This window comes from Nesoenas mayeri, assembly GCF_963082525.1.
Source record: "Nesoenas mayeri genome assembly, chromosome: 4".
Classification (NCBI taxonomy): domain Eukaryota; kingdom Metazoa; phylum Chordata; class Aves; order Columbiformes; family Columbidae; genus Nesoenas; species Nesoenas mayeri.
The window spans coordinates 5181417-5196029 of NC_137540.1; the positions used below are offsets into that span (position 1 = coordinate 5181417).

Sequence of the window (14613 nt, forward strand, 5' to 3'; positions counted from 1 at the left end):
CCCAAGAAAACCATCAGGCATACATGAATGTTCAGAAGTCTTTTTATTGTATAAAAATGCGGAGTCCTGTTTTTATTAAACTATGATAATTAATTGTGCCTAAACTCTAATGGCAGAATAGTCAGAGCAAAGCCAGAAACAAATGGATTGCAGATTTTAATAAATTTTTACAGTAGTTGCTTGGGAGCAGACAATGGAAAATCCTAGCTGTAGCCTGCCGCTTGCAAATACTGAGGAATTTTAAGGGTGTTTTAGAAATCATTAACATTATGATTAAAATAAGAAGGGTCAGAGTTAGGACTTAGAACTCTTAACATTTTTCAAGTTTCTCTATTGATACACATTTAAAAACAAAAGAGTGTTCTGATCATGTTTTTTGTGTTTCAGGACTTAAAATGGCAGGAGAAGATTCCTATATTATGTCCGATCCCCAGGTAAGTGGATTTGTGTATTTTCAATATCCCGGTATTGTCTCCTAGCTCTCTGTTTTGGCTTCCTTTCATATTGTCCGGTCATTTCCTAGACTTGACAACACAGATATAAAAGCATTCCAGCTATTGGCAGAAATCAGGTTTGGGGAAATCTAGGGTTATTTTTTCTCAAAGATATCTTCTATGTGACCTGTAAATTGTCTTGCTGCTGGAGAAATAGCTGAGTGAAAAGGAAAGCTAGGCCAAAGAAGCAATTGAAAAAATACTCATTTTTATGCCCTGAAATTTCTTCTGTCGTAGACATTGGACTTTATCTGCAAATAAAGCCACTTATACCTTAAAAGGCCAATTTGTAAGATTTTTTGGTGAAATTTGCATTCACATTGATGACTAAAGTGTTCCTTCACTCATACAGATCAGTAGGCCTAGTTCTTCAGAAGCTCTTCCCGATTTCATTAGGTCATTTTATGATTCATTTGAATTATGAGACTTGCACTCAAGTGAAAAGTTTGAGTGAAGAACAGATTATTTCTGCTTGCCTTAATTTCAAAAAATAAACTATATAATCCTTTATGCTTGCTCCACTTTGGAAGAAGATCTATTTATACCTAACAATAATTACAGTGAGTTAAGACATGTCAGTGTGTTAAAAAAAAATTTAAACTTTAACCTGGGTATACTGTTTTCTCGCATTAAAGCTTATAAACATATTAAATAAAGAATGTAGTCTGGTGAGGTTTAATCACAGGAGTGCAAATGAAAACTCATAGGTTCCCAGCAAGGCTTTGGGCAAGACATCTAGGGTCAGATTTTCAGAACTGACCATCTAAGCAATTTCAAATGTGTAATTGTTAGTGGATATAGGCAAAATGTGTGCTTAGAAACTGTGCTGAGCTCAGTGCAGTCTCATGATACTGCTGAAACTTGGTCATTACGATCAGCTTTGCTTGCACTGCTGCTGCCAGCAAAAATAAAAGAGATATAAAACATTTATGTACTGCACTGGGGTGTTAGCAGTCTCAATATTTGCAGAGAACTTTGAGATTCTCTGCTTATAGATGCTTTATGAAATTACGTATATATGTAGTAATGAAGAGTATATTTTCTTTCAATACAGATGTTTACAATGGATCAGTTCATGGGAATGAATGCATTATTCAATAATACAAATTACATCACTTCAGACTTACCACTACGAACAGGTAAGAACTGTTGCTCTTTGACTGTGCTATTGTCCTGTTTCTTCCAGTTTGTTTTTTTGTGAAGTTCTTTTCAGAGGCTTTTTGGTTTACACTCTTGTATTTCATAATACCGGATCCCAGAGTTGCCAACTAGACTTTTTATGACCCTCTTATGCATCTCTTTCTTACCCTCATGAAACTTAAAACAGTGAGGCAAATCTCATTTTCTTTGGGCTTGTACAGAAACTGAAAGTTTCTGTTAGTTAAATGGTTTGAGTGACCGAAGAGCTTTGAGTGACATGTTTTGATAAATTATTTTGTATTTTTTTCTAAATTTGCATCTGCAATGACCTACATGTTTGTACTGCCAGTTTTCAGGGTACAACATGTACTTTTTTTTCTTCTGAATGGTGTTTCAGTTGTAATAACTCTTAAGGTGCTTGTTTTTCACTAATAAAATACAGAGCATATTCAACTTCCTGTATCATTCAAATCTGTTTTTCCTTCTTGGTGACTTCTCTGTTTCCTGTAAAGCAACAGTCTGGTATTAAAAGAACCTGACAATTTCCTGAATAATAACACTAGTTTGAAAGCTCAGAATAAAATTTTGCAACCAGCCACTGAAAATAAGCAAATAGTGTTCTGCGAAAGTCTGATATGCACTTCTTCCAGTATGGTTCCAGCACAGGAATATCAAATAGCAGTGTGTTGTATCTCAGACAGGATTAGCTGCTTGATGAACCTTGGCTTGGTTTTGCTTGTGAAATTTTTTTGTAAGTGTTACTTCTTGCTTGAATTTGGAAAACTCTGTTTCACCTGCTTAGTTTATTAGAATAGCTGATATGAAAGGAGAAAGAAAATAAAAATGTATATAAGCATATATATCTCAAATAATGTATCTCCAATGAGCTATTAATGTCTTTTAACATGACAGCTTCCTGCTGTTGATCTATTTGTTGTATCAGGATGTAGTTGGTATCTTCTGTATTGCAGATTGCTTTCTTTTGTTGAAAATGCAAATCGCTTTTGTTTGAAATACTTTATACACTTGGCAGCAGTGAAGGTTTGAAGGGTAAAATTAAATAAGCAATTAACTTTTTATTTCATAGGTAAAGTTCTACCCTAAAGTAACAATAAATGATGATTTAAAAATAAAAATTAAGGCGTGCTTACAGTTTCAGTGTTTCCTGATTTAAACCATACTTCAGGTTTCTTGACTGAATGGTAGTGAGGAAGGATGAAGAAATACATATGGTACAGATAATTTTGTTTCAAGCTAAAATGTTCTGATGAGCAAAGCTCTTGACAAATACAAACAAATATCGAACAAATTAATGTTGCAATCGTTTATTTGCAGTGTGTTTTTTATCAAGACAGATAAAATTTTCAGTAATATTCATCTGTTTAGGATTAAAGGGCTTGTCCATTTTATACCAAGGGTTTTTTTCACTGTTCTCAGAGTTTCTGTGGAACAAATAAGGTTGTTGGAATTCTGATTTCCCTGTGATGATCTCTCTTACACATAACTTTTAAGCTTATTCTGTACTCCTTGTAGAAGACTCATTCTATACAAATTATTCAGATAGATATCTGAAAATCCATTTTATCTATGTCCTGTCTAAACTAGAAAACAGCTGTGTTTAAAACTGTGTTGGGGAAGTCAAGAATTCACTGAGTTCTGAAGTCACAGAAAACTCACGCTCTATCCTTAATTTGCAAAATTGGTTAGAAAAGACCTTTTTTTAAATGGCACCGCTCTTGTTGACGGCTGCATTATAGGTAGCAAGTTCCCTGTGTACAAAACAGGATTTGATAAAGGATCATGGATTTCAGGTATCACAAACAAGAAGCTAATAAGTTGTTTTAGAAAAAGTTGATCATTTCAATGCCATCTGATGATGCCATAGTGGTTTTGTTTCTTGGGTAGTATTGCTATAATGCTTGGTTCCTCTCCTGCTTGAAACCAGGATGCATCATTACCGCGGACTAACTCTTCAACTATAACATAATACAAAAATTTGTATGTTATGCTTTAATTGTTTCAAAGCAGGAATTAATAATTTCTTTATAAGCAGCAAAGTCAGTTTAAAATTCTTGCGAGATTTTCCAGAAGTTCTTCCAACTGAGATACGAAGGAGGCAAAATAAGTGTTCTAAAGAGAACTTTTCTCTAGAACAGTTGGATGATTTAAATAGGAAAACCAAAGACATCGTTGTTGCTCATGATCTAGTGTGGTGCCTGTGTCTTCCAACCTGTACGTTTATGAATGCACAATGTCAGATTTACTACATTGGCAGGCGGGTTTAATATATAACTGTGGATTGCCATATCACGCCAGCGTAGTGAATCAACAAATAGCTGGGGAATTTGGGGACTTCCTGATGATAGATGTTCTGCTGTGTTGTTAATATTTACAGTAATAGTAGAAAACCTTTGAGATGTTGGGGCAAGGATTTTCTCAATATAGTTGTTGGTGTCTTTGCTCGTTTCTTTTTTTGCCTCACATATGTCAGTTTTAAGTAAGAATTAGGCATGGAATTGGGTAGAACTCTGAGCAAAATGTTTTATAATTTTGGGTGTTTCTTACTTCCTCTTGATTATACAAGGCCATCTACAGCTGTGTAACATAGCAATCTGTGTGCCAGTTCATGATGGTTTTGGGAACTGGTATTGGTTTGTTTTTTAGGGGCTCTGGTCCAACTAGCTGTTGGCATTGAGGTGTCGTGTTTTTTTTCTTGCAGTCAGGCTAAACCTGTAAAGTTGAAGCAGGGCCATCTGCAGCTGAACAGTCTTGCCTGGAGGCTGCTAGAATTACAGTTTTCTGTTATTTCTTTAACCTCCTCTGCCAACCCTCTGTGATGCGTGCTGTTGAGGTGAGATGGGCATAGAGGGAAAAAGAAGTCACTTACAAAAATCTTAATTTCATTTTTTTATCAGAGAGATGATTTTAGGAAGAGATTCAAGGACACTTGACCATCACCAAAAATTAGTTGAGTGTTCATTTTCCCTGTCCCATGGCAGTGGCCCTAATCTTTAGAAGCATGAGCAGACATGCATACTGCCTCTGGTGTTTTTTCTAGGTCTTCTGTGCTTGTATTTGTAAAAGTGAACAGAGGGAAGAGACAGGTTAAGCAAAACCTGTGTGCTGTTTGCTGTGAGCATCATGCTCACATGATACACTGCAGAGGCAAGATACAGTGGAGTGTTCCTGTGCAGGTGAACCCCTGAGGGGAAGGACATACAAATGCTATTCAGGAAGGAATATGACTCTAGAAGGATATGACTCTAGATCTAGAGTCTGAGCTTTTAGGCGCAAGGTGCCACTGTCAGGATGGACACAAGAGGGATGGTGTTAGATTTTACAATCAAAACCTCAAGGCTATGACTACTTTCATCCATGTCCACAAAACAAACCAGCACACAGTTACAAGAGTGAGATGCCTGCTTTGGGGGACCCACTAACAGAGAGGAGGTGAGAGAGGGACTTGACCACAGCTGGTTGCAGATTAAATTGAACCGTTAGATAAAGGACCCCACGAGTCCTATGGTGCTGCCAGGCTTGCAGGGATATCCCACCAACCTCACAGGCCCTTTTGTTCTTGACTTTGCTGTGGTGGGAAGAAGGAACCAAGGGGAAGCCTAAGATGAGTGCTCCTTTGGGAAGTGTGCGTGCAGGGTGATACCTGTCAAGTGGAAGAAAGAATGTTAAGTGGTGGGAGTGTCAAGATGCAGGAGGGCCTCTGACTCAGGCAGGAAGGAAAGTGAAGAAATGTAGCCGTTGAAGAAGACGTGGGGAAGTGGGACTATGACTCAGGCTGGAGAGGAGGCAGTGGGATGTGAGTAGGTCTGTGGCAACTGAGGCAAGAAGACAGAAAAGGAAGCACTGAAGCATAGCCAGGACGTGACATACTGCACCAAATCCCTTCCAGGCTGGAGGACTGCATGTCTTAGTTGCAATTTTCAGCCCTCCTGACTGCAGCAGTGCCATGGAAATCAATAAGGAGTGCTCATGTCAAAACTTGGCTCTTGGCAACCGTGAGACTCATGCCAGTGTAGAGGCCAGCTCCATGATTCTATGCTGCTTGAGCCTCTCCGCAGGGCACAAGCAGAATTTATGCTATGCATTAAGTAGCATTCCTTCTTGTGGTTGTTTAACACTTAAAAGGAGGTTGCTCATTAAACAAGAACTTGAAGCAAGCAATTTTCCAGCCTAGCGCAGAGGTATAAAAGATTGTCACAAATCTCATCATTATTAGTTCCTTTTGCAAGGTGTGCATCTTCAGGTTCCTGCTGTCTGCTTAGACCAGACATGTCTACTAATAGAAAGGAAATATTAAAAACTTCCTGGTGCAAAACGCTGAACATCTTTTCTATTCCCCATGAGAAAGGATGAGAGAGAGAAAGAAGGAACCACACATAACCAATGTTAGGCTGTCTGTCTAATGTACTTCTGAATATTCAGAGTTTAGTGAAGACAACTGTATAAGACCTTTCACTAAGTAAAAATCCTTTTTATAGTCAAAATAAGACACCATTTGTGCTTGGAAGTTATCTTGAATATTGCTGCTTTGTTTTCAAATAGACTTGCATTAGAGTGCCTTCTCTGTACTGTTACTTGGATCTGTTTCAGATGCTATATTAGAGAATTACTTAGTCATTGTAAAAAAGAAAACGTTTAGTCACAAACCCCAAATTTTTTGCAAATTTTTATGTTAAAATACATTAGTACATGATTTATGTAATCTGGATTAATCATAACAGGCATGTAATTTGCCTTTGTACATTTACACTACACCTTTTTTGCACTTTCAGAGTATTAGTATGTGAGCGTTTTTTTTGTATTAGTATATTTGTATGCTTTTTATGAAGTTTTTTCCCAAGGGGGCATAAGATTCACAGTCCTAAGTTTTCCATTTTCTTTCATTTTCTCAAGGGCCATGCAAGGTAAAACATTTCAGCAGTATGAAGTGTTCCCCTTGAGCTTTCCAATATGCCAATATAGTGTATCTCCCTCTTTTGGGAGTTTGAATTTCCTTATGCTGAGGAAAAGTTGGAACCTGCTGCATCCTGGGGGACTGCTGGAGCCACTTAGCTGTTGAATAAAAGAGAACTTCCTTTTCTGGCTAATGTTTAAGAGAAAGCAATGGTATTTCGTGCCTATATTAACCCAGTGTATATGCCTTGAAAATGAATTCCTAAGGGGAGAACAGCCAAAGAAAATTGCTTGGCAGATCCTGCCCTAGAGGCTTCATTGGAAGTTGGAACTACGCAGTTGTATTTTAGGTGCATTATTTCTGCCAGTGCCCAGAAGATATACAAGGCCTCTGGATCATTAAAATATAAAATGTTAGGTGCCTAAAGCACGAGTCGGGTTAGAGGTCTGTGAACAAAAATCTTAAATTTAAGTGCTGACGTAATGCTTAAACCCAACTCGCCTCATCTTGACTCTGTATTACAGACAAAAACTGAAAAATAAAACCACACCAAAGCTCAGTATTGTTCTATGTCTGTTAAAGTTTCTGAAGTCCAAACTGTTTTTCATGCTTTCTAATGTAATTTGATGTGTCTATGATCTTGGGGACACTGTTTTGCATGACTTCAAGATTGTAATTGTAGCAGTGTTTACTTTTTCAAAGGAAGAGTGTTGGACTTGGGAAATAAATGAACTTTATATGTGAAATTGCTGTGACTGATGTGCAATATAACTTTGGTTTGAAGATAATTCAGTCGCTGAGTCAGCCAGCTTCAACAGCAAAATACTAGTTTCATCTATTAGCATATTTACCAAAACTTTCCTTTTGAGAGAACCCTGTTCATTTAAGACCTGTGCTGAGTAAAGGCACAAAGCTCTTGTTTTATTAAAGTGAAGTTGTATTGAGGAGCTGAGAAGGATGCGTGTAGTCATCCCACAAACTATAAATTAATGAATCCTCTGCCATTTTTAATCATCAGTGTACATCAAACCTATTAGCAAATGAAAGCTGATGCAAGTAGGTAGTTCTGTGCCGAAGCCAAGTACTACCTAGTCGAGGTAGCTGGGTGGTGTGGCACTTGCAGATGGTGCAGTTGTGCCAAGGCAGGTCATACCTGCAGGTTGGCAGGGCACGATGTGTTTTACATGCTTGCAGGCTCTGCCACATAGCTGTGGCTTGTCTGCTTTGAAGGTTTCATGTGTCCCAGTGAACTCGCTTGATTCCTTAGCTTTAATACCTTTAATAGAGTATAAGAGATGGTACGTAATTCCAACAGGAATGTAGCTGCCAAAATATTGTGCAAGTGTTCACAGCAAAGCCGTCATTTGGGAACTGCTTTGATAACAATTGAGTTTTTAACATTGAAATCTGAATCTTGTTCTCTGCTTAGCAAGAGGTAGATAAGAAATCATGCCTCTCAGAACTGTCATTTTCAGACCCAGGACTGCCTTGTGTTTTAGTAGGTATTTCACAGCCATCCACTGAGGGAGCTTTCCTTCTCAACGTAAATAATCTAAACGAGCAGAGTTGGAACTAAGCTTTGATTAGGTGACAGATTCTTAACTCGGGTGGCACAGAGTTTTCATTGGATTTAGGGCCTGCTCAAAGGCTAGTTAAACTGGTGAATTTTGAATGGGGTTTATGATATGGAAGTAAGCCACTGTTGAGGGAGTGGTGCAAGACTAAAAGTTGTTTAAGGAAGCCTTGTTTGAAAGACAAATAGAATTTTAGTAGAACATAATCCTGTGTATTGGCATCATGCTCAAAGATGGATCTCATTATGGAGTCTGCATCTCTAGTCAAATAGTGTGTTCAGTGTTTTTAGAGGCACAGCAGAACAGTATATTTTAAAGTGTATCTGAAATTATTAAAATAATGTAAATTGTTTAGTCTCCTCAATTACAGGGTGTTTTTTTTAAAGCAGTTATGACTGTTAGGGCATGTTGAGACAGCTTAAATTCCTCCTGTATTCCCATACCTCAGAGCTTCCCATTGGCTGTCTCTAGACCTTCAAAAGAACCTATTCAGTAGAAAGCCCTAGAGCCAAAAGCTTGTGAATATAGTCTTTAGAGCCCAAGGGGTTTAAATACAAAAGTTAACCTTAGCTCAGGAGGCCAGGCTGCTTGTCAGTGGCAAGGGGAGGATCCTTACTACTCACCCTTGAGAGTTTTAACTGAGTGATCAGAATTGCCCATTTAGGCGCTCTGAGCTAAAATTAACTTTTCTGTGTTAATCCTTCCCTTCTTACTCCACTGGTCTTACAAAACATTTGAAATTACACACTACCAGGTGATCAAATTATTTTTTTAAATTGAAGTTCTGAAGATGCTTAGGTGCTTTCAAAAATTTTGTCTCGAAACATTCGAGGGCATCAGTTTTACTCCTTCAACTTACCTGTGATAGTAATAGAAATACATCTTTTATTTTTACTTTTTTTTCTTTTATGTTAGCAGATGGACCCTATCTTCAAATCATAGAACAGCCAAAACAGGTAAGAACACTACATTTTGAAAATCTTTAAGTTAGCTATGTCACTATGCTCAGCTTTGAATAAAATTATGACTTAAGATTAGAAAAAAAGTGTGTTGAAGCGGTTGAACTCTCATAACAAATGTGGCACTTAACCATGAGCAGTTTTTCCTCTCTCTTTTGTCGTAAAATCATTTCCTGTTTTGTTCTGTTTTCGTCTTTGTGCCTCTCTGGAAGTGTCATAAGACAAAAAAAAACCAAAACACTGAGGGTTTTAAAAAAATGTCTTGCTAAGTATAGACTCTTCATCTTAGAAGTGACTTTTACAGTACCCCCAGTGTTTTGAAACATAAATGGCTAGACCAAACATGGAAGACTTTTAGAATTTGTTTCATGTTTCTTAAAACACATGAAAGAAAAAATAAAAACATTTTATTCTGTTCCCAAGTTACAGAAACTTTTGACTTGTGTGTTGTCATCGTTAAGAAATTCTGTTGTCCGTTGACATTCTTTTCATCATGTTGGCTGTTTTGAATAACCCAAGAAAAATGAAGATAAATGCTTGAATGTAGATTTTGTGTGTGTGTGTGTGTGACTCTGTAACAAACACTCACTTATGCTTGTCTGACAGTACAAGAGTCATTCCAATGCACTGGTTAGTTTTCATGCAACTGTGTACAGAGTAATTGCTGGGTGAAGATAGCCCTAAAGAATGCCAGGCATTGTTCCCTTTAGCTGGTGGCATCAGCAATTACAAGTATTCCTCCTTAAGCTGGTACAGAATGGGAGACCGCTTTCCTGCCTCTCCCAATCAGTTGCATAAAATCCTACCTTAGGGAGCTGTTAAGTAGACAGGGAAAGAGAGTGACCAAAAGCTGTCCCATCCTAGCTTGGTCTTGTGCAGAAGCATGCCACAATCCAGTCTTCCTTGTAGGAGATGGTAGAAGATATTTGTGGGGGCAGGCTGCACAGATGACTTCTGCCTCTGTTGGACCAAAGGCATAGAGGTGAAGACAGACCGAGTCCTCTCATGCATCGTGATGCCAGAGGTTGCTTTGCCTTTTGGACAACTTGAGTTCAAGCTTATCATAGCTGTCACACATTTTACTGTAGGAAGGCAAGTAAAATACATACTTAAGGATGAATTACATTGTCTGGTCAGTGTCTGAATAAAAGTCAGGTTTTTCCACTTGCCTGGGAATCAAGTTTTTAAACTGGAAAGGCTTTAGTAAGATAGGTAGTGAAGCTAATGATTACAGAGCTATTTTTGAGCCATGTTTACCGTCAGCTAGTACAGACTTTGAATTCAGAGTTTTCTGCTATTAGAAAGAAGCTGAATGATTCCAATGAAGGATATAACGCTAACTGGTGCTGTTAGGACAGACACTGGGAGTCCTTTATAAGATGGGGATTTTGCCAGAAATTGCAGTTCTGCAGAGTAGATCTGAAAGTATTTGATGTTGAGAGCCACATGAAATAATACAGCTAAGCAGAATTACCAAATACATTTGTTTAAGAGTAGCATCTTTTGTGCCTTATACATTACCCTGTAAAGGAGACGTTACTTCCTGCAAATAGAAGTGGAATAAATGGACAGCTGTACTCTAGAGTAGCTGCTAATATCTTGCAGTTCCCTAAAGTATATTCAGATACCTATTTAGGAAACTGAAATGAAAACTCAGCCGTTCAAAGTCCCCTGAAGCATTTGTACTGTTTCTGGATTCCACTTGGAGATGCAACTTTCACGTGCCCTGCCCAGAAGGAAGAATCATTTCTGTTTCATCCCTGTTCCTTTCTTTATGATGCTTTGGACTTCCTTGATCATTATTGACTTCAATTCTCTCTGCCTAGCAGCAGTCATGGGAGAAAGAGTATCTGCTCTTGCATTCTTGAATTTTTATCTTTTGAGAGTGTAAATAGATCTCTGCTTCGAAATAGTTCCACTTACTGAAATAAAAATATTGGGTTGCTGCTGTGTGCAAGAGTGAGAATATAACAGTTTCTCCAGGGCTACAGTTCAGTCAACCAGCACACCGACAGCATTTCAGGGATGAACAGTTATAACTTTTCTGTTTGTGAGCTGTTTGGGCAAGTCCTGTTTATGTCTGTGTGTGTGCAAGCTTGCGCGTGCGTGTTCTATTTTTTTTTAGTTTTGTTTCTAAACAGCTTTCAAGTGTATTTTCCTTTATTTCCACAGAGGGGGTTTCGTTTTCGATATGTGTGCGAAGGCCCTTCACATGGTGGGCTTCCTGGTGCTTCTAGTGAAAAGAACAAAAAGTCATACCCTCAGGTCAAAGTAAGTACAGAAATAATTAATTTTGCAATCTGAATGCAAGTTGCCATATATTTGTGTATAGAACCTTACTGCATATCAACATAAATTTGTATTAAATTACTCAAGACTGACTACATTTCAATCCCAATTTTCAAAATGGAATTGATTTTGAAAAGGAAGTTGTATTCAGATTTATGGAGTGATTTTGGCACCATATTTAACTGCCAGCAAGTGATCAGTAAGCTTTCCTGCACCCACCACCTTGGCTCCCTCCTGCACACTAACAGAGTTCTTCCTCGAGGTGCAATTTTAGCATAAAGCAAGGCCTGAGCTTCTTAATTACTCCACTTCTAGCATACTGTAGAGCATGAGTCCAGTCAATTACTCCTTCAGTCTAAAATGCTGTTTCCCAAGTTTTCCTTCTTTTTCTGTTCATGTTACTCCTTATCCAATATCTCTAGGATACTCTGTTCTTAAGGATTACTTTAAAGTCAACAGAAATCTCATTTTAATAGGAGCAACATTGTGTTCAGGTGTTGGCTGAACATTTTTTGGTGCTGGAAAAAATTCAAGTATGTTAATCAAAGAAACATTTTATGCTAACGCAATATGAAGATTATAACAGTGATGATTAATCATTCTAGGATTAGAGAAGAACTGTCTTTGCCTATGTTTCTTGCAGCAAGTTCTTTTTCCATGGAAATGGGGAAAAGATACACTGTGTCCTTTCAGTGATTTTTAACTTAATTAAAGTCCTAGTCTTGTTGTTGCATTATCTGTTTGAACTATTGCACTAGAGATTGTCTGTTGAGGAGCAGGGTTAATGTGTTTTGATTCTGGTGTTAGCTCTTCCACTCTCCTTTAGCAGGAGAGAAGGGGAGAGTGGCAGGCAGCCTGGGTCACCCTCAGCTCTCTCCGCAGCATGCCTGTCGTTCTGCAGTTCTTGAGAAAGGCTGGAGTTTGGAACAGTTGCATTTCCCTAATGAATCAGTATGAGCATGACTCAATGGAAAATAATGGGCATTGGCTGACATAGCCCAGGGTGTTAGTCTTGTAAATTGAGAAGAGGCTGGGAAAGCTGATTTTGTGTAGCCTTACAAAACTCCTGTGAAAAAATTCTAGCCCAGGCAATGATCTGCTTACTTCTCCCTTTCCTATTGTGACGATGATGATGAACTGATGAATGAGATTTCACTAGTATGTTTGGATATAAAATAGTTTATCTCAATTGAGCCAGATCTTTGGACTCCAATCCTATCTGTATTGATAATATTACAGACGATCCTTTATAAAGACGCGATAGGTTGCACAATAGCATGACAAGGAGATATGCAATTAGGAGTTATACAGGAAATGGAGTAAACTAGAAACCAAAATGTTCTTTGGCTTTCCATCAAACCTTCTGTTTTCATTGATCATCAGATTTTAATTTAGTCTAAAGCTTACACACACACACACACACGCACACACACGCGTGCCTTTCCCTTTCTCCCTCCCTCTCATCCTGCTGTGTGCATCTGGGTTTTTTCTAGTACAAATCCCCACATGGCAACACCTGCTGGGAGAGGCTGGCAAGGGAACACAACAAGTAAATTCCTCAAGGCCATTGCTTGTTAGTGCCTGTTCTTGATTCAAGTGGTGCCAGTAAAGACAGAAGTGTTTCACACCTTTTCCTGTAAGTCTCTGCTGTGTTTTGTCAAAGGGTGCTTCACCTTGTCATCACTGAGGTGAGCACAATTGAAGATCGCTGTGTTTTTTTTTTTATTGCATTGGGATTTTTTGTTTTGTTTCAGGTTGGTGGGTTGTTGGTTTTTTTTTAATTACTCTTGTGGCAAGGCTTTCACCATAAAACCTCTTTTAGTTCATCACAGTGCTGTGAAAGCTTTGGTTGTAATGTAGAAAGGAACTTTTGTCATAGATCGTTAAACTCTGGCCATGGTGTGGTCAGTGCAGTTCACACTGGGATCTCTCTTCTGCTTGGCCTGTGGGAAACTGCAGCAGGTCTGTGGAATCCTTGACAGAAAATATGAGAGTAGAGATCAGCCTTGAGATATTAAGATTTACCCTTGAGAAGGATGGGAGTAAAGGAGTATCCGGAGAGAGGAGAGATGTACCCGTGAGAGAGAAGGGGATAGAAGAATAACATGGATGATAGAAAAATTAACCAATGAGATGTTAGTGCTGTAACTTGTAACCAATAGTGAAAAGACACATGAACTGGTAGAATTGTATAAAAATGCACTTGTAGCAATAAATGGCACCTATTACTTTCATCTTGAAAGAATTTGGTCCATGTCATTTGTCCATCTCAACCGTGACATTGGCCAACTCTGAACTGCAAGCTGATGTAACTTACCAGTAGCTACCAGGCAATGTCCTGAAAATTGACACCTTTGGTGCACAAAAATGTATTGCTGTCTCCCTACTCCCTTTTGCAGGATCATGGGTTGGCTGGCAAAAGAAAACACATATATCTGATGTGGCCTCTTGCATGATATGGACTGTCAACCTCGCAGTTTTTGTTTGTTTGTTTGTTTTTCTTGTACTTAGTCCCTAACTTGTGCCTTGTCTGGAACACATGAAGATGTATCTTTCATGTAAAGGCTGGAGAGCTGAGGCCTTTGCTGTGTCTCTAAGCAAGATGTTTTGGTAGTTAATAACACATTTAACCACCTGTTGTATAGCCTATAAGGAGATGGTGTAGGTCAGGAGTTAGCGTAGTAGTTCTACAATGCCACACTCTTCACACTTAAGACAAATCTGTGCTGGCCAGTAAGGCAGAATCGATTTAAAACATCTTGTTTTAACAGCACAGTCATAATGAATGGAGTCTGGATAATAGTGGTATTCTTTTATAATGTAAAAAATGGGATTAATTAATCTTTATGTTTTATGGAATTATATTCCTTTGTTTAACCCTGTCTTTGCTAACCCTAATCCTAATATCATGTTCAAAACATCTTATATTTTCAGAGGATTTTATGTAACTTTGCGTCTAGTTATGGAGAGCAGAGAAGTTGTAGATACTGAACATGTGATAATGAAGTTACATTTTATGACAAGTTTTGTGGTTACAGTAGAAAGCTACCTAAAATTCTTCATTTAAGTTTCATTTTCATCTGCTCAATGTAAGTAACACAATGCTGGAAAATTTTACTGTCTAGAACAGTTGAAATCAAAGCTCCTGAGCTGAAATTTTTATTCCTAATTGCCTTGGGTTTATGTATTTGAAAAACTGTAAGAAAATCTGCACAGAAAATTTCTACTGGCTTTCTTACATGTTC

General features: G+C 38.2%; 1 protein-coding gene across 1 annotated transcript in view; it reads left to right on the plus strand.

Annotated features, from left to right (window-relative positions):
• Positions 1-14613, plus strand: part of NFKB1 (nuclear factor kappa B subunit 1) — a 56635-nt gene that overhangs the window by 12665 nt on the left and 29357 nt on the right. Inside the window, exons 2-5 of the mRNA XM_080343283.1 lie at positions 388-434; positions 1549-1633; positions 9036-9076; positions 11252-11350. Of these exons, the coding sequence (XP_080199409.1) occupies positions 396-434; positions 1549-1633; positions 9036-9076; positions 11252-11350 (264 nt within the window). The 5' untranslated portion in view covers positions 388-395. The remainder of the gene's footprint in view (positions 1-387; positions 435-1548; positions 1634-9035; positions 9077-11251; positions 11351-14613) is intronic.